Genomic DNA, 20,827 nt, shown 5'->3' on the forward strand with positions numbered 1-20,827 from the left:
TCTCTGTCTTTTAATTTTAGAACTTTTCCTCAACTGCTGTCCTTTGGCTGTCTGGATATATTTATATTGAAAGTTGATTGAGATATAGCTGACACACTAAACTAAATACATTTAAAGTGTATGACTTGATAAGCATGCCAGTTATGAGCTTATTGCTCTCAGTTCTGAGTGCACCAGTTAGTATATGCTCTATGATAGACAGTGGAGTTTCTTCAAACATTTCTCCTTCAAAGTGAGCTTTTTCAGTATCAGGCTATGGAGGGCACTGCAGGAGTAAGAGGCTTCTTATAGTTTCCAGTATGGGCTAAGTGGTATGAGTGTGAGAACATTTGTGGAGGCTGCTCCAGTGCAGGTCCACAACCTGATCTCTCTGCTACCTTCTAGCTTTGGCCTGATAATAATCTTTTTCTCAGCCTTCTCAACATGAAAACCAAAGCCCCAGTATGGCTTGCCTGCAGTTATCTGTGGCTCAGAGAGTCACACACTGGGCAGCTGCCCCTTCTGTAAGTCCCTATAGCTCCACATTGATTTCAGGGATTGGAGAGGTAGACACAGAGCTGCTGCTTCCTCTGCAAGCCCCACACGGCCCACCGTTCTGAAGGCCTCCTGTCCACAGCAGCACCTAGACCCCCACTGCAGGCCCGTGCCATTAGTTGCTCTCCCCTGCCTGCACTCCAAACTTCTCTGCTATCTAGTGGGTTGAACCATACCTTAGCCCAGTGGTCGGCAAACTCATTAGTCAACAGAGCCAAATATCAACAGTACAACGATTGAAATTTCTTTGGAGAGCCAAATTTTTTAAACTTAAACTTCTTCTAATGCTACTTCTTCAAAATAGACTGGCCCAGGCCGTGGTATTTTGTGTAAGAGCCATACTCAAAGGGCCAAAGATCCGCATGTGGCTCGCTAGCCGCAGTTTGCCGACCACTGCCTTAGCCAATGAACTCCTCCTTCTTGGAGTATTCTCCTTCAGCTCTAAGGTACCATATATATATTTCCTTGTATCTTATCGTTACTCTTTTATTATTGATAACAATTATTTCTATTAAATTTCTCCTGTTTAGCCTACTGTGTGGTTTCTATCTCTTGATTGGACCCAAACTGCTACAATGAGTTTTGACATATGTATACAACTGTGAAACTATTCACCATGATCAACATAATAAACCTATCCATTACTACCATAGGTCCTAATGCCTGTTTGCTATCCATCCTCCCATTTTTCTATCCCCAGGTGAACAATGATATACTTTTTATCACTATTGATTAGTTTGTATTTTCTAGGATTTTATATAAACAGAACCATGTAGTATATAGTCTTTAATAGACTCTAGCTTATTTCACTCAGCTTAATTATTTTTATATTCATCCATGTTATTATTTGTATTAATAATTTATTCCTTGTTATTGATCAGTAGTATCTCATTGTATGGATGCACCAGAGTTTATCATTCACCTGTTGATAGAAATTTGGGTTGTTTTCAATTTTTACCCATTACTAATGAAGTTGCTATCAATTTATTTTTATTTTTTTATTAAGGTATTATATGTGTACATATCTTACCATTGCCCCCCCCACCCCATTCCCATACATGCCCTCACCCCCCAATGTTTTGCATCTGTTGGTTATTTTTATATGCATGCATATAAGTCCTTCGGTTGATCTCTTATTTCCCCACCTCTCCCTAAACTTCCCGCTGTAATTTGACAGTCTGTTTGATGCTTTACTGCCTCTGTATCTGTCTTTTTATTCATCAGTTTATAATGTTTTTTATTATCCACAAATGAGTGAGATCATGTGGTCTTTTTCTTTCATTGACTGGCTTATTTCACTTAGCATAATGTTCTCTAATTCCATCCAGGTTGCTACAAATGGTAAGATTCCTTCTTTTTTATGGCAGCATAGTATTTCATTGTATAGATGTACCATAGTTTTCTGATCCAGTCATCTGCTGACGGGCACCTAGGCTGTTTCCAAATCTTAGCTATTGTAAATTGTGCTGCTGTGAACAGAGGGGTGCATATATCCTTTCTGATCGGTGTTTCTAGTTTCTTAGGATATATCCCTAGGAGTGGGATTACTGGGTCAAATGGGAGTTCCATTTTCAGTTTTTTGAGGAAACTCCATACTGTTCTCCACAGTGGCTGCACCAGTCTGCATTCTCACCAGCAGTGCACGAGGGTTCCTTTTTCTCCGCATCCTCGCCAACACTTGTCGTTTGTTGATTTGTTGATGATAGCCATTCTGACAGGTGTGAGATGGTACTGCATTGTCATTTTGATTCGCATCTCTCGGATAATTAGTGACTTTGAGCATGTTTTCATGTGTCTCTTGGCCTTCCTTCTGCCTTCTTTCAAAAAGATTCTATTTAAGTCCGTTGCCCATTTTTTTTATTGGATCATTTATCTTCCTTTTATTAAGTTGTATAAGCTGCCTGTAGATGTTGGAGATTAAACCTTTATCAGTGATAACATTTGCAAATATGTTCTCCCATTCAGTGGGCTTTCTTGTTGTTTTGTTGATGGTTTCTTTTGCTGTGCAAAAGCTTTTTATTTTGATGTAGTCCCATTTGTTTATTTTCTCTTTGGCTTCCATTGCCCTAGGGGCAGTATCAGTGAAGAAGTTCTTTCGGCATATGTCTGAGATTTTGCTGCCTGTGGATTCCTCTAGTATTTTTATGGTTTCCTGTCTTATGTTTAAGTCCTGTATCCATTTTGAGTTTATTTTTGTGTATGGTGTAAGTTGGTGATCTAGTTTCATTTTTTGCATGTATCTGTCCAATTTTCCCAACACCATTTATTGAAGAGACTGTCTTGACTTCATTGTATGTTCATGCCTCCTTTGTCAAATATTAATTGGGCATAGTGGTTTGGGTGGATATCTGGATTCTCTATTCTATTCCATTGGTCTATATGTCTGTTCTTGTGCCAGTACCAGGCTGTTTTGAGAACAGTGGCTTTGTAATACAAAGCTGCTATCAATTTTTATGTGAAAGTCTTTGTATGGACGTAATGTTTTCACTTGTCTTGGGTCAACACCTACCGATAGAAGTGGAATGGCTGGGTCATATGGGAAATATAGGTTTAGCTTTCAACTGCAAAACTATTTTCCAAAGTGTTTGTACTATTTTACAATCCCATCAGCAATGTATGAATGTTGTAGTTGCTCCACATCCTTGCCAACACTTGATATGGTTCATCTTTTTAACTTTAGCCATCAAGTAGGTATGTAGTGGTGTCTCATCATGGTTTTAGTTTGCATGTACCTAATTATTAATGATGTTGAACATCTTTTCATGTGTTTCTTTGCTATCTGTATATCTTTATTGGTGACGTTTATTCAAATATTTTGCCCATTTAAAAATGTAGGTTGTCGTCTTTTCATTGATACGCAAGAGTTCTTTGTATATTCTAGATTCAAGTCCCTAGTCAGATATGTGTTTTGCAAATATTATACCCCAGTCTGTGGCCTATCTTTTTACTTTCATAATAATGTCTTTTGAAAAACAAAAGCTTTTAATTTTGAAGAAGTCCAACTTATCACTTTTTTCTTTTACAGTTTATGGCTTTGTGTCTTCTTTAAAAAATCTTTGCCAAACCTAAAATCACTAAGATTTTCTCCTATGTTTCCTTTCAGGAGTTTTTTTAGGCTATAAAATCTTGGTATTATGGTTAGTAACAACCCCTCACTATTCTTGAATCTTTTGTTAGTGAACTTCTGATGATGATACCAAATTGAGATCTCTCTCTCTCATACACACACACACACACACACACAGCACCTCAGAGATGAACAAGAGTCTCTATAGGTACTATTATTATTATTAATATTTTTAATCCTCATCTGAGGATATGTTTTTCCATTGATTTCTAGAGAGAAGAAGGGAGAGAGAGAGAAACATCGATCGGTTGCCTCCCATAGGTGCCCCGAGCAGGCATCAAACCTGAAACCTGGTTATGGGCCCTAACCTGGAATTGAACCCATCACCCTTCAGCTTACAGGACACTGCTCCAACCAACTGAGCCACACTGGCCAGGGCTCAGTAGGTACCCTTATCGTCATCACCATTTTACAGATGAGAGACTGAAGCCCAGAGGGACTGATATTTGTCCACAGTCACTCAGCAGAGACCAGAGAAGCTGGATATGAACCCAGGCAGCCTAATTCCAAGCCTGTGCTCCTAAGCACTGGCATTTACTGAACTTACATAAGTATTTCCTTTGTCTTTTTAAAAAAATTTAAACAGGAAGCGCCTTTTCTAACTTGTCCTTTAGGAACTAGTATGTTACAGGATCTGGGATGACTGAGGGAGTGCTTACCCAGGTTTCTTCTGGTTGATGTAGGTTCTGATTCTGGCTCTGGTCAGCTGTGTGACCTTGGGCAAGGAATGTTCACCTCCCTGAGTCCCAGGTTTCTCCTCTATAAAATGTTGAGGGGGATATTCTAGTTAATTTCCAAGGCCCTTTCCAGCTGTCACATTCCTCACATCTATGATTCTGTGATTAAGTTCCTGGAAGGTTTAAGTACTGATAAAAGTGCCATTAAGTTCTGTATACTCAGCCCTGGCAGCCTGTTACCTAAGATACCTGGGGTGGGGCTGGGGCTAGGGTGGGTGGAAGGGAAAGCCTTGAGTTTGGCAACTGCAGGTTATGCTGTAGATGATGGCAGACTGTTCAGCAATGTGCAGTGTCGCTGAGTTTCCTCTGATTTCTGGACCGTGGTATATCGCGGCCGACCATCAAAAACAGTTTTCCAACAAGAGAAACTTGTGCAGTAAGTCCCCCAGGCGAGTAACTGGAGATAACTGAGATGGGATTGAATGGGTCTCAGGCAGAGAAATTTGAAGGACAGACCTATTTGGGCAATGATCTGGTTGACCCAAGGCCTCTCTGTCTATCATTCCTTGACCTCAGGTCAGAGTGATAGAAAGGGGGGAAGCTGCCAAGGCAGTTAGGGATGATCCTGCCCTGAAGTCTCTGAGAAGAATAAGTGACTGTTTGTCCCACATGGGTTAGTCATTCACCTGCCTGAAGGCAGAAGCCTGTGAGTCTCTGACCTGCTGGGATTTAGTTTGGGCTAGAAGTCCTTGCTTTCAAGGAGGTGACTGCTCATTATAAAATCCTAAGGCTGGGTGCTTAGAGGCTATTGTCGCAGCAGTAACAGCCACCTCCACTGCGTGCTTGTTGTATGCCAGGCTGTAGCCAAGAACGTTTAGCTCCATCATGACAAAGAGACTCATCGTCTGCATGACTGCAGGCAAGCCACTTATTTTCCTTTTTGCATTTCAATTTCCAAATCTGTAATATGATGATAACCTATGTAAAAGTGCAAGGTGGTATATAATGTCACACCTTTGTGTCAGTGGAAGACTAGTGAGCAAATGTACACAAAGCACTAGGCAAACAGAAGGTATTCTATAAGTGATCCATAGACTGTGGGCTTCAGTGGTCCTTAGGGCAAGACTGACTGGTGTCTCCATGACTCTTGCATCCTTAGAGCCTAGTTCTGGGCCTGGAACACAGCAGGTACTCACCACTTTATAGGATCAAGGGCCCCCTGCACAGGAAAAGGCAAACTGTCATGAATATTTATGCATCACAAAATTTGTAAAGCTAAACCAAGAGAAACAGACTTAGTAGGAGACTTCAATGTCCCTCTTGGCCCATGGCAGAGCAACTGGACCAAAAAATATGCAAAGATGCAGAGGCCTAAATAACATAACAAATGTAAAACGGATCAAAGGGAAACAGTCCTCTATCTTCATTTTCTGAAAAATACCTTCTTTCTGGAGACCATGGGACATTGACAAAAACTGACCACAGAGAAATCCTCAATAAATCTCCAAAGGGAAGCAATGAAACTAGAAATTAAAGACAAAATGGGAAAATATAAATCACTTGGGTACAAGAGGCAATCAAAAGGGAAACTGTACGATATCAATAAATATTCAGTTACCCAAGGGTCACAGGGCTAACAGTGGCAGAACTGAGACTGCCGGAATCTGGGCCATTCCGCCACGAACTGGTTTGCGACCCCGGATGAGTCGCCCTGGGCCTCAGTTTCCCCTTTGATCAAATCGCCTCTAGGGCCCACAGGTTTGAGGCGAGGTGGGGGAGGGGAGGTGGGCGTGCTGCGATGCGCAGGAGCGACTGCTTTCTGGGCAGTCGCAGGGTGCCGGTGTTGCCAGGCAGCAGCAGAGGGCGCTGGGTCGCCGGCCTGGGCCCGCGTCTGCCATTGGTCCGGACTCCGGCTGGAGAGTTGGTGGAAAGTGACAAGTTGAGGGAGGCTGAGAGCAAGGGAGCGAGCGCGAGGAGCAGGAGGAGCCGCCGCTGCGGCCACGGAGGGAGCCCGGGACCACAGCCGTGGGCGCAGGGCTTGCTCTTCTGAGTCCTAGCAGGGAAGCCTCGCCCTCCGCTAGTGAGACGCGGACAGTCCAGGACTGACCGGCTGGCCGAGGCGAGGCTGCAGCCGGAGAGCTGGGGAGGGACCGCGCTTACGGGGTCCTGAGGCTGCAGGGCGGCGGCGAGGGAGCAGGTTAGAGGGACAAAGAACTTTGCCGACGCCCCCAACATCCTGCGTGGAGAGCAGCCGGGACGAGGTGGCTGGGACCCCGGGCAGAGCCCGTGGATGTTCTGCGCGCGGCCTGGGAGCCGCCGCCGCCAGAGGAGGAGGAATGCACCGGCCGCGCCGCCGCGGGGCGCGCCCGCCGCTCCTGGCGCTGCTGGCCGCGCTGCTGTTGGCGGCGCGCGGGGCTGCTGCCCAAGGTAAGAGGCGCTCTCCCGAGCCCACCCGGCCCTTGGCCATCCTCCTGTCGGTCAGCCCGGCGCTGGGCACACAGGAAGAGCTGAGCCCACCTCGGGGCGGCCGCGACCCGTCGTGGGTCTCGCAAATGCGACACCAGGCGCCAGGGAGGCAGGCGAAGCTTTGCCCTGGAGCCCCGCTGCGGGGTGCGCCCGGGCACTCCTTCCTCCGCGCCCAGCAGCAGTTGTCAGCGCTGACAGCGTGGAGGGGTTGGGGTTAATGGGGCACTTCCGTGCTGTTCTTCCCCCCATCTCTAGCTGGACCCTTACGGGTGTTCAGGCAAGTCTACCCTCCCAAAGAGCAGCCGTCCCGGAAGGCGCGGTCCAGGAGGGAGTTTTTGTATTTTCGGTGGTTCCTGCGAGAGCCCAGGCTGTCCGCAGACGGACCCAAACAAAAGCCCGGTCCTTCTGGGACTCGGGCGGCCTCGCCTCTCCACCGCCCCCGGCTCTTCAGCCTTCTGGAGGGTCACTAGGGAGGCCACAACGAGTGCGCGGCTGCCGCCGCCACTTTGTGCAAAATGTGCTGTCAGAGGCGGCCTAGGAGTGTGCACGTGTGGGGTGTGTGTGTGTGTGTGTGTGTGTGTGTGTGTGTGTGTGTGTGTGTGTTACAAACAAGGGAGAAAAGCCATCTAATGCATACTTGATTTTGGTAATCTCCAAAGACAATTGCAACAGTTAGAGAAAGACTCCGCCGAAAGCCGGAGCGTCTTAGTTCGCTGCGGGAAGCTTGGATCCTTGCTGCGTGTGAGCCGGTACACAATGAGAGGGAAGAGCCCGGCTGCGCCTGTGGAGACAACCGATTCATTCTTTGGAGGTTGGAGGGGGAAAGTTGATTAAAGTCTCCAGGGTCTTGGGCCTCACTTTTAACATGCATCCCTTGAGGGGGTGCCGGAGCCCCTGGATTCTTTTCTCCAACCGATAAGTAGTCTCTGCCCTTTTATCATGCATCTTTCATTTTAGTTAGGCTGTGTTTAGGAAAAGAAAAGGCTGTTTTGCAGTTGAGGAAGGAAAGATCTATTCACTACATAGACTGTAACTTCAGAATTCGTTTTTCACTAATACCCAGCTAATAATCTTCATGGTAGAAAACACTCTGGAAGGAAGTTGTGTGTGCGCGCATTTTGGTTTCTAGAGATGTTTTTGGGGAAGTGGGAACCACATTTTCTGAGGATGATTCTGAAACCGATCCTATCTTGAAGTTCTGCTATTTTGGACGCTCCTGAGGATAAAGTAAAAAGAGCTTCTAATTGTAATTAAGAAGCACTTATCAGCTGGGAGGGCACCTTTGTGGTGAAAATCCTAATGAAACGTAAACAGTCTGGTCACATGGATGTTTGCTTCTATGATGTCTAACATCTGGCCCCAACACCTGGGTGAAAAATGGGCCATGCTGCTGAACAGTGTAAACATCCTGCTGATGTCAGGTTGCCTACATGGAGGTGGAGATGACCAGGTGATTCTTGCTAAGGTAGAGCTTCTGGTTTGGGGCCTTGATTAATCCGGTTATATCCTCTGTCTGACTCCCAGTTGCTTTTAGATCATGGGGGGTGGGGTGAGGAGCGCACCATGCAGTGGGCATTTGCTGAGGGAAAGACAATTTTGTTTTCAGCAGTCACCCAAATTTTGTCTTGTTTAACTGTCTATAGGCTTTTACAGTTTTTAAAAGAGGATTGCCTGTTCCAAACTCTTCAATAATGAGCTCAAATCTGTTATTATTGTCTAATTTGTTGTCTTAGAAATCTCTTTCCATTTCTGTGCATATTTGATCTTTTCGCTAGGGACAAAGCTTCTAGGGGAAGGCAGATTTACTTTCTTGTCTGATCCAAGATTCCTAAGGTAACTCAGACAGTGGCTTAGGATCAGCTTAAAGGGGAGATATGTTTCATTTATTTATTAAAAAACAACAACTCTGGGTTTCTTCTATCACTTTGCTATCATATTAGCCAGGAGGAGAAAAACCTTTAAATTTATTTTTTTTCTGGTGTGTGCATTGTTGATTTCAGCCACCATCTATATACCTACCCAGAGCTACACCTCTCTAGGAAGTTGAAGCCTTTATAACTTCACCCAGAGTACAGGGTTTTTGGAACCTGCCTGGGGCTTTCTCAAAACCCCCTAGATTCTGTGGTTTGGTTCCTTGGAGTCAGAGGGAAGTGGCCTGCTACTGTGTTAGCTGTAATTTTGTAAACCTTCCAGTGCCATTTGCATAGGTGTCTGACCTGTCTACCTTTACAATAGGAGTCTCTTGAGGGTAATAACACTGAGGGCCAAGTCAGCCACCCCAACTTTATTGGAGATTCCTGCAAACATTCCCCAGACAAAGCCACGCAGAGGCCCTATAGACAAAGGGTTGGTGTGTGGAAAATATTTAATTTCCAATATCGCTTCAGCATACTTGGTAAGCTGTTTGCCACCCTGATGCCTCGGATCATCTTTTTTGATATTTAGTTAGAAGTCCTTTAAAAACTCAATTTTAGCCTGTATTTTCCTTTCCATCTCCTGCCTGGTAAGCATAGGCTTCAAATTAGACTTGAAAGAAAATTAGTAAGTGGAGTGTCAGTTGCATCCATTAGTATCCAATTTGGCTGTGGTTTGATGATGACCACATACCCCATTTCAAATATTTCTGAAAATTTTACTCAGCATCCTATGGAGAATGGAAAGCTCTGTAGACTACATGTATATTGATGAAAATGTATATCTACGTGTAAATGGCATATGTGTACATACATATACTAGTATAGTATGTGGTCCACAGATTTTTGTTGAATGAATGGAGGATAACTTTTTTGGTCATATGTAAAATTTTTCCTAGTAACGCAACATGGCATATTTTCAAGGATTTTTCCTTTTCTTACTCCATTTTCTAGCATGAAGGGGATGCAGTAGGAGTTAACAGTAGAGCTTAATGGTTATGAGCACAGTCATTGGTATGTAACAGGGCATATTGATTAGTTTTTCTGAGCCTTACCAGCATGTTGTGAGTGTTAAGTGAAACCACGTATATCAGTACTGGAGAAGAGCACCCAGCCTAGAAGGTCTTAACTTCGGCTACCTGAAATTGGGGATATTCGGACCCCCAGAATGAATATACAAAAATTTTATGTGCATTTTTGTGGTTTTCTGTTTTTAGCTATAATTTGACTTTCTGAGACAATTGCAACCCCCAAAGATAGGAACCATTTATTGAGTTGGCATGTTTGATGCCTGCCTGGAGCAATGAGTTGCCTTCCTGGTTAGGTGTCAAGGGGTTTAGGGTTGGTGATGTGTCCTGGGCCTTAGTGCAGATTTGCACAATCCGTGGAACGTCTACCTCTCCTCACTTTACAGTTTCTCTCCCACCAGGCTGGCTGTTATTGGGCCTGGGGAAAGCTGAAGAATACTGCCAAGTCTTTTGACCTCAACTAAGAATGTAATTCCCTAAACCCAAGCATTCTGAGATACTTCTGTTACTACAGTTTATTTAACAAACACTTGTGTTCCGGCCAGTCACCATTCTAAGCATTTTGCAAGTTTTAACTCACTGAATCTTCACAACCCTACTAGGGAGATAGCATAAATAGCTCATTTAAATTTAGGCACAGAGAAGTTAAGTTATGACTAGGAAATGGCTTTGTTGGGCTTACAGACCCTGAGAGGTCATGGCTTTGATCTTAGCTGCTGCCCTAGACAGTCTCTTCTGGGTTAAGTCTTAAATTTTACATTATCATTATGAATGGGCCAAAGGTTCCCTTTCTCCGGGTTTTCCAAGAGCAGCAAAGGAACATTTTCTTAGCCATATCTAGGGTTTATAATAAATGATCAGAGATAGCCAATTTCAATTTTCTTTCCTGTGCTGGGGTTCCCTGAGCCAGTGTTGCTGTAACTCAGAGATGGGGCTGAAGGGCCCCCAATGGTCTTCACTCTAATCAGGAGGAATTACATTGTTGTAATGAATTGCAATTTTAATAAGGCTTGAGGAGTGTGTCTGGGTGTTCTTTCCAAACCAGCGATGAGATATAGTTTGATGAAGTGACTTTGTATTTGCATCTTGGTCCTGGACGGAGCTGGGGTGATTTATTAGAGTGCTCTCTGGTGGGAGAGCTAGCTTGCCAGCTCCACAATCCCAATGTGGACCAGACCCTGGCAAATGCAGCCCCAGCTGGGAAATGCTACAGCCTCCGAGGCCTTGTTCTCAAACAGAAGGGCCTCAGCTTGGCCTTACCTATTCCCCGAGGGGTGACAGGAGAGACTGCTCTGCAGACGCACGAAGAGAAAGAAATAGTCTTCTAGGAGTCTGAGAAAGTTCTCTGGAGTTGAGGGGGAGGGGATGGCGGGAGTGGTGGGGGGAACGCTTCGAAATCCTTAACTAAATGCAGCTGCTTGTTACATGGAGCCTGACTTGCATGCCAGGAATATCTAAAAAGCTAACGAATACAAAATACAAATAAACAGCAGTAAAAAGGCTCTCTCTTTGTTGCAGTAAGCTCGGTTGGGGTTTTCAGTTTGTTTAGGAATGGGATAATTGTGGCATCCACTTTATTTTGGTAAGGCAGTGAAACGTGGATTGATGTTATTGTCATTGGGATGCTACCACCACCACCTGAACTTTTTCCTTCACACCTCCCCCCTCTGAAGGCCCAGTCCTGGACAGCCACAGGGCCTGAGTCTCAGACTGCTGCCCCTGAGTGAATTACATTGGAAGAGGGCAGATAATTTAATGGGATAATCTTGGCAGGGCCAGCAAATTTCACACCCCATCTCTCACTAATAGAAAGACAGTAGAAGGCTACAACATCCTCAGATGAAAATAAAAGGCTCTGCTTAACAGTAACTGTCTGTCCATAAATAAGGTTCTGTAGAGTTTTGATCCCAAAGCTGTTATTAAATACTGATAAGCCAAGCCTCATAATGTTTGGCCTCCTTACATTTCCTCCCCGCCCCCCTCCTCTCCATAGAACCATAGCTTTTTTTTTTTTAAGAGGTGAAAGGGACCTAAAAGAGCAACCAGTCCAAGCTGTTTATTTTCTCAAGTATTTTTATACAGAGAGGACCTTCTTTTATAGCCATTTAAAGAGGCAGTATGGAGTAACAGAAATAGAATGGGATTTGAACCTGATAGATGAAGGTTTGAATTGGGACTTTGCTGCTTACTGGCTGTGTGGCCTTGGGAAAGTTCTTTGCTCTTCTGAGCCTCAGTTTCTTTCTCTCTAAAATGGGCATAACAGTGATATCCGACTTAGAGGGTTTTGGTGATAATTAAAGGAGATAATGGACCTAAGGCACTAAATAGTGCCATGGGCCTCCTAAACATGCAGTATGATAGCCACTATCATTATCAGGAACTTGCTGGAAAAATGAGAAAACCTGGCTCCAAAACAATGATTGTTATGCTGTGAGATAGGAACCAAGACTCAGAGAAGGAGCAATTTCTACAATATGTTAGGACTCTTGAATGTTTCATTTTACAGGGAGCATATAGACAGACACTCTAGATCGGAATAGTACCCAGGCCAGTGCTGGGGTGCAGAGATTCCACTGTGCAGTTTTGCAAAGCCTTAAAACAAAGGCTTTTTTCAGAACAGCCAGCTCTTTGGGGAAGAGCAACCTCTCCCTGGTGCTTGGTGTAATTCCAGAATCCTGCAATGGGGAATGTTACATTTCAGGGACCTCCACTTGAAATCTGACCGTTTTTAGCTCCAATATCCAAATAATCTTGCTGAGCACAACTTGAAAGAGAAGGATAATGGCTGGAGGAAGGAATCCTGAGGTGCTCTGTTAGCCATTTAAAATTTCTGAGTACAAAAAAAAGTTCATGTTACCCAAAGAGAGAAGAGTAATGAAGTGTGTGGGAAGGGACAGGGGAGATAAAAAGAACTTCTAAAAACCATGGCAGCGTTTTTAGAAGTTTGTGTTTTTTATTTTTATTTTTCAACAGTAAAGCTTATCATTCAATGCATTTCAGCAAACATTTATTGTATATTTATTATGTGCAAGATATGGTGTTAGTGCCCAGAAATAAAACATTATCCCTGCCCTCCAGGGGAAGTGGGGGGCGGGGGGGGACGGAATTCTTCCTTTTTAAAGAACCTACTATGAGCCAGGAATAGTTTTTTATAGATGCTAGGCTTATATTTCCCAGCAGCCCTTTGAGGTTGGACTTCTAATCCCATTTTATAGATAAGGAAATCAAGACTCAGGGAGGTAAGTATCTTGGCCAACCTCACACAACTGTTAATTGGGATTTGGCATTTGAACCTAGACATTTGAACATAGGACATTTGACTCACAAGTGCTATTTTCACTGTCCTTGAAGTGTAGTTGGGGGGACAGAATGAACAGACGTGGCCCTCCACATGGACTTCTCACAAGGGAGCTATAGGAAAGGGTTGTGGGAAAAGTGCTATGGGAACACAGAGGTAAAAATTCTCACTGGGGGATTAGAGAGTCAGAGGGAAAACATACTTTCATAGACTTTTTGTGAGGATGCAATGAGATAACGTATAGAAAAGCGCTCAGTACAGTTAATACCCATAGTGGGTATTAGTGAGTGCGCTGCCATAGTTATGTAGCCAGAGAGAGGCCTGGTCAGGATTTACCTGCCTCAAAAGTCGGGTGCTGTGCTCCTTTTCCACAGGCATGTGGTGGTTGGAAGAGTAAGTGGCTATGCAGTCCCTAAATGGAAGGGAAGACACTAGGAGAGTTTCTCTAATCCAGATTTTTGGACTCAGCTCTGCTTTGGGTGGAGAAAGGGATTTGCACATGTGTGAATTTGGAGAGGATCACAATGCCTAATCATAAACTATAACACTCCTGGAACTCTGGCCAGAATCTACCACGTTCACTTACTGTGAGCCAATATTTTGTTAGTCACTGGAGACATAAAGACTAGATCCTTTCCTTGGAGGGTTTTTCATTTTTTATTATTTTATTATTTATTTATTTATTTTCTAGGTCAGGTGCTTTATTTATTTATTTTTAAAAATATTTCAAGAAAAACAATTTCAAGTATAATAACGTTACATGCAATAAACATTAATATTTCAAGAGAAACGATCTATATATATAAAAGCTGAAGTGACCGCCCACCATTCAACCATCCGACTGACTGACCGGTAGCTATGATGCTCACTGACCATCAGGGGGCAGACGCTCAATGCAGGAGCTGCCAAGCTGTGGTGACTTGGCAGCTACGGTTCTTGGGTGACACACCTGGAACCAGAGAGGAGGCAGCCCGATTCAGGGGTGCGTCATCTGAGAACCGCCCTCTCGAAATCCGGGACCCCTTGGCGGATGTTGGAGAGCTGGTTTTGGCCTGATCCCCACAGGCCAGGCCAAGGGACCCCACTGGTGCATGAATCCATGCACTGGGACTCTAGTTTAAAATATAATATTACATGCAATAAAAATTAATATTTCAAGAAAAAATATTTTAAGTATAACATTACCAAAACTGTACTAACATAGTATAATAATCACAAAAGTTGTAGGAAATATTAAAAATTTGCAAATAACAGGATTACTTCTATTATATTTTAAAATATATTTTTTTCTCTGGCTCTATTTTGGTTCATCAGTTTATGTTGTTCATTATATTCCACAAATAAGTGATATCATGTGATATTTATCTTTCTCCGACTGGCTTATTTCACTTAGCATAATGCTCTCCAGGTCTATCCATGCTGTTGCAAATGGTAAGAATTCTTTCTTTTTTACAGCAGCGTAGTATTCTATTGTATAGATCAGTGGTCGGCAAAACGTGGCTCGTGAGCCACATGCAGCTCTTTGGCTCCTTGAGTGTTGCTCTTCCACAAAATACCATGGCCTGGGCGAGTCTATTTTGAAGAAGTGGCATTAGAAGAAGTTTAAGTTTAAAAAATTTGGCTCTCCAAAGAAATTTCAATCGTTGTACTGTTGATATTTGGCTCTGTTGACTAATGAGTTTGCCGACCACTGGTATAGATGTACCACAGTTTTTCAATCCACTCATTGCTGATGGGCACTTAGGCTGTTTCCAAACCTTAGCTATTGTAAATTGTGCTGCTATGAACATAGGGGTGCATATGTCCTTTCTGATTGGTGTTTCTGATTTCTTGGGATATATTGCTGGAAGTGGGAATACTGGGTCAAATGGGAGTTCCATTTTTAATTTTTTGAGGAAACTCCATACTGTTTCCTTGGAGAGTTTTTTAAATGGCAGATTCATGTCAGAGATTGCTAGCTAATCACCAAATCGATTTCCATCTTTTTCTGAGCATGTGGCTAGACTACATTTCCCAGCTCCCTTGCAGTTAAGTGAAGTCATGTGACTAGATATTAGCCAATAGCATGAGATTGGAAGCAATGAGCATCACTTGTAGGCTTAACCCATAAAAAAACTTCAGAGAGAAGATTGATATGATCCCAAACATGATAACCCTAGAAGTCATGTGTTGAAGATACTACAAGATGGAAATAGCCTGGAACCCTCCCTTAATCACTGCACAGTGGAAGCCACCTGCTAGTCCATATCTGTTTAGGTTTTATGTGAGCAAGAAATAAACTTCTATTGTAGTGAAGGCTGAGATTTGGGAGTTTATCAGTTATAGTTGTAATGCTACCTTAACTAACATTTTATATACCACCAGATAATTTTCTTGGGTCCAAACCAGCATTTTTAGATAGAATATGCTAAGAATAAGAAATACCAGAGTGCACTACATTATTAAGGTGAATATTGTTTTGGGAAACTTTAGCCTCCATTCTGTATATGCTGATTTGGACTATTACTGGGCTCCCACAATCAAAAGTCTGAAAGCCACTGGTCTAGTGGAGGCAGACAAGTCGCCACCTCTGTTCAATGGAGTGTGTAGTTATGGCAGAGGTAGTTAAGTCCTCATGCAATGGAGAGTCAGTTAAGGAAGTGCCTAGAAAGCAGAGATGGCATTAGGGTTCATTTCCCCAGTCCATTGGTATGGGCTGCCTGTGGATCAGTGTTGAGAAGGTTTCTGAAATTCTTCCAGGATCTCTGAGGAATGCTGTGGTCTGATAGCAGCATCTGCCCTGGGCTTGGTGAGGAGGAGTAGAGGCTCAGGCTGGTCTGCATCTGACTATTTCACATGGAATCTGGGCTTCTTCCAGTGAATAAACCCCCTTCCCAAGTTTATAGCACACATACAGTGTCTCTAGCACTGTGCTAAGCACCTCAAGGTATCTAGAAGAACTATAACTAGCCCTTGGGGAATTTACCTTTTAGGGGCAATAAAATAGGCACTTGGAAAATAATTATACAGCCAGTGAATGCAGAGTTAGCAATTATAGATGCAGAATCCTGAGAAGGGAGAGGTCTTTAGGGAGGAAGTGGGATATGATGCAAGCCTTGAAGGACAGGAAGGACTGAGATGGGAAAGGAGGAAAGGAGTTGAACATTCTGAAGCTGCCCGGGGGGTCCATGGACTTGCCCAAGCTCTCCTGGGTTCTTAAACTGGGCCTTTATCCAGGAATGAAGTTGGTCTTCAGGGGATTGGAGAGTAATGAAGAAGAAAGAGGGCTTTGAGGGGGTGCCAGCTAGGTTTTTTGCATATGAAGGGCGTGGGGGAGGGGAAGAGGAAGTAGGGTTTTACTGGGAGTACGATGACTTACCTTTCTCTCCAAGAGTGCCCCAGAGAGTTAAAAATGCAGCACATTTCAGGGCTGCTTGTCAAAGGCATATTGTGTCTTATTCCCTCTGCTGCAGCAGTTTTGTTCTGTAGTGCAGGCTACTGAATTCTAGTCCACCTTTTGCCTGCTTGATGGAAATCATAGTAGTATGGTAATGATGACCACATCAAGCATCTTGAGTACCGAGGACCATTCTAAGTCCTTTAAGTATTTTAACTGCCATAGTCTTCAGGGTAGCCCGGTGAGGTAGGCATCAATATTATCCCCATTTTCTAGATAAGGGAACAGGTACAGAGAAGGTGAATAACCTATTCAGGGTCACACAGGATTTGAACATGGGCATCCTTATTCCAGGGCTTTGTCCTTGATCATTATGCCATACTGCATCTCAGGTTTGTTTGTTTTTTTTTTAAAAAAACTCTATCTGAGAATTCAAATTCTCTCTAAGATCCCAGCCAAATAGCCGAGTCAAATAATTGTAATTAAATACCCCATTTAAATAGGAAATTGCAGCTTACCAAATTATTTCATGTCTAATGTTATCATTACTTTCCCAAATAATTCAATAAAATAGGATATCTTTCTTTTTTTTAAAAAATATATTTTATTGATACTTTACAGAGAGGAAGTGAGAGGGATAGAGAGCTAGAAACATCGTTGAGAGAGAAACACCGATCAGCTGCCTCCTGCACACCTCCCACTGGGGATGTGCCCGCAACCAAGGTACATGCCCTTGACCGGAATCAAACCCGGGATCCTTCAGTCTGCAGGCCGACGCTCTATCCACTGAGCCAAACCAGTTTCGGCAAGATATCTTTCTTTTAGCACATGTAAAGTTGGCAGCTCACCTAAGTCACTATAGCCGGTCAAGACTTTCTGAAACCCAGCCTTCTGGCTCCAGGCCCCCAGTGCTTTCTGCTCTAACAGATCGCCTGTGTTTGGAAGTCGGGACTCTAAGATACTGACACTAAGATACTGACCTATGTCTATTTTCACTGTCCTTTCACCTCCTAATGAATTTGCCAGGTTCTCCTTCAACCAGCTTTTGTTTTCAGAAGTAGCTGTGAGATACTTGTAGGTGGGACCTGGAGCTAGCACACCTGTAACCTAAGGAAATTTACTTGCAAATAGACTGAGAGAAGTTGCTTCAAAACAAGTTTACTAAGCTGTTGGTGATTCTTAGCAGGTCGAGGAGCCATTCATAGAGGGGCTTTGGCCTCAGAGGTCTTGGTATGAAACTGGGCTCACTGCTTTCCTGCCTGGTCAGCAAATTCCTTGGCCTCTGAGAGACGCTTTCCTCAACTTAAACTGGAAGCTGATGGTGCTCCCTGGCAGGTTGGGGAGGACTGAAGGAGGTGATTGTACAGTGTCTGGGGTGTACCCAGCATGTACACTCAGCCACTATGTGAATTAAATGGGGAGCAGCAAGAGGAGTACACTTCCTTCTCTGAGATTTTCCCAGGATGTGATGGGGCAAAATTTCCAAACATCAGCACCTTGTTGGTCTTTATTTTAATAATATAACTAGGGGCCCAGTGCACGAATTTATGCACCTTGAAAGGAACTGTGGGCCATGCTGTGATGGGCACAGGGGCAGGTCTTTGCCTATCTTCCGTGCCCCTGCCCGGCCCCTCCCGCTGAAGCCCCTGGTCCCCTGTCTGCTGGCAGACCGGCTCCTGCTGCCACAGCTCCCGTGTGCTGACAGCGCTGGCCCCGCTCACACCTGCTGACGGCACAGAGCGATTGGGGCCAGCACCAGCAGTGGGTGCGAGCGGGGGCCCGTGCCCTCAGGGGCGATTGGGGCCGGTAGCCACTGCTTACATCCACTGATGGTGCTGAGCGATTAGGACTGGCACCGGGTGCAAGGAGGGTGTGCGCGTGGCAGCTCTGATGCTGACAGCAGGTGCGAGTGCTGGGTGGGACCTTGGCATGCAGGAGCAAAGAATTTTCAGTAACCACCAGAGGCTTGCCCGATGACAGCGACCTGTGCCCCGCCTTGGTCTGGCACCCCTGCTCACCTGCTCCACCATCCCACCGCAGCTGACGCCCGCCATGATCTGCACTCTGCCACCTGCTGCTGAAGCCTGCCATGTTCTACGCACACCCCCTGGTGGTCAGCGCATGTCATAGCAACTGGCTGTTAGGTTGTTCCACCGTTTGTTCTATTTGCATATTAGGGTTTTATATATATAGGTATCTCAAGGACAGGGGCTTTCTTACGTTCTGTGAAGCTACACATCCTAAGGTAAAAGCAGATCCTGTCTCCTGAAATCCTAAATTCTTTCTATTCTTCATGGGAAATTGACACCATTTCTTGATGGGTCAGGCATACATCAAAGCTACTTACTTTACTTTTTCTCTATAGGAATGATGATAACCTCGCCTCTTGGACTTCACTCCCACTTGGCAATTTCATAGTTTTTACATAATTTTCACATTCCCTGCAGACTGTTGCTTTTCCCCTCACCTGAATTTGTAGTGGGATGAAAGTTAGCCCTTCATGTGGACTCTGAAAGGTGTGCCTGAAGAAAGGGGTGCTTAGCTCAGTGGTAGCTGTTTACCTTCTTCTCCCTTCACTTAACTGTTGAGGGTTATATAGGAACTTTCAGTCCCAAACCATCGCCATTTGAGATTATCTGACCAAAACTATCATTTTGATGATGTTCTTAATCTACTGATGAGTTACTCTCTTTCTCCCTATGCTGCTCACAGCACTCTGCTCACTCCTGTCCAGTGTCCCTAAGCTAAGGAATCAAGTGCTTTGCCTATAGGCAGGCAACCTTCAGAGAGTCAGAACCTGCTGTGGGGGCCTTGTAGGGACACCTGGTAAAGGGCCTTCTTCTTCCCCACTGAGCAAGAGAAGAGCTGAGCTGAGCTGAGCATGCCCAGTTTGTTCTACCCAATTCATCAATAGGTCACTGTCTAGTTCTGGCCCCCAGCCCTTGCAAGGTGTAGTTAAGTTAATAGAGGTGCAGAGAGAGTCCAGCACTTAACACTAATTGGTTTCCCTCTCAAAGACGAAAGCATTGGGTGTAGGGGGTAAAGCATTCCTCCCTTAAACTGGCTGCAACTTGATTTTTTTTTTTAAAGGAGCAATTGCCAGATTTCATGGTTGTGTTGGGGTTAAACTATATATATAGATTAGATGATCAAAATGTTTATAAATAACCCTCCCACATCTTTGCCTCAGGAGTCAGGCTTAGAAAAAACTTGCTTAACTAATCCAGGATGTTGGTTAGAGTGGCTTCCCCTGGACTCTTGGAATCAAATGAACAGAGCAGTCACTTTGCTGGCTCAGTGTTGGTGCGGAGGAGCCAAGGAAAGAAGGGACCCCAGACACGCAGTTCCTTCACCTGCCTGAGTGACATGTCCTGTGTAAACTACCAAGGTGTCACTGGCGATTCCATTTGGTTAAATAATTATTTAGTAACTAAGGTGGATGCAGGATAAATGTATGGCAGTGCCCTCTCTCTTAGGAAGTTTATGATTTTTGTTAGGAGACAAGATTGATTACCCCCCTAATGACAGGGAAATAATTCACTGAATCAAACCTCACTGTCCTGCAGCCTCTAGAATCTGTGTACTCTAGCACCTGCCCCAGCTGCACAGCATATCTGGCTCATGCTGTTCCTTCTCTCCATCTCCCCTAGCTGAAATCTTGTCTTCAGTCCCCAGTGCTCCCACATTCAGGAATCCACCCATCTGCTCTTCCTTCCCCTGCGCCTTCATGCTCAGCCAGTATTCTCACACGGGCCACTTAAGGCACATTCGTTATTCTGATTTAGCCCAACACTTAGATTTTTTAAAAAAATATTTTTAAATTGATTTTTCAGAGAGGAAGGGAGAGGGAGAGAGAGAGAGAAACATCGATGAGAAAGAATCATTGATTGGCTGCCTCCTGCACACTCCACACTGGGGATCGAGCCCGCAACCGGGGCATGTGCCCTGACCGGGAATCGAATCGTGACCTCCTGGCTCATAGGTCGATGCTCAACCACTGAGACATGCTGGCTGGGCAACACCTAGATTTTTAATCTTTGTAATAATAGTCTCCATCATTTATTGAGCACCTACTATGGAATCCTGTTATTTTATCTCTCCAGAATTATTATCTCTAATTCAACCCTCCTCCCCTTCTGCCTCTTCATCAATTGGGAAAAGACACTGCTTTTGCCTGCACTGCACTGCAAGCTTGTTATGGGGACATTGTCAATCATAACCCCTGCCCCCCAGCCTCACTATGACGGGCTAGTCATAGTTCATACCTGGGATTTAGGGGCAGCCCCCCTGTGGTGGAGAAGCTGGGAGATGCCCTTGGCCATGTCTCTGTCCTGGAAAGAAGCTGGCGTGTAGGAGGATGGCTTTGAGATCCAGAGCAGTCACTGCTGACATTGGTCCAGTCTCTCCT

General features: G+C 44.5%; 1 protein-coding gene across 1 annotated transcript in view; it reads left to right on the forward strand.

Annotated features, from left to right (window-relative positions):
- Nucleotides 1-6,674: 6,674 nt before the first annotated feature.
- The window catches only part of ROR1 (receptor tyrosine kinase like orphan receptor 1), a gene marked incomplete at its 5' end in the record, with an annotated part of 394,299 nt that continues 380,146 nt past the window's right edge, over nucleotides 6,675-20,827 (forward strand). The window contains one exon of the mRNA XM_080656374.1: nucleotides 6,675-6,765. Within this exon, the coding sequence (XP_080512500.1) occupies nucleotides 6,675-6,765 (91 nt within the window). The remainder of the gene's footprint in view (nucleotides 6,766-20,827) is intronic.

The sequence above is a fragment of the Plecotus auritus genome (genome assembly GCF_963455305.1).
Source record: "Plecotus auritus genome assembly, chromosome: 2".
NCBI lineage: Eukaryota > Metazoa > Chordata > Mammalia > Chiroptera > Vespertilionidae > Plecotus > Plecotus auritus.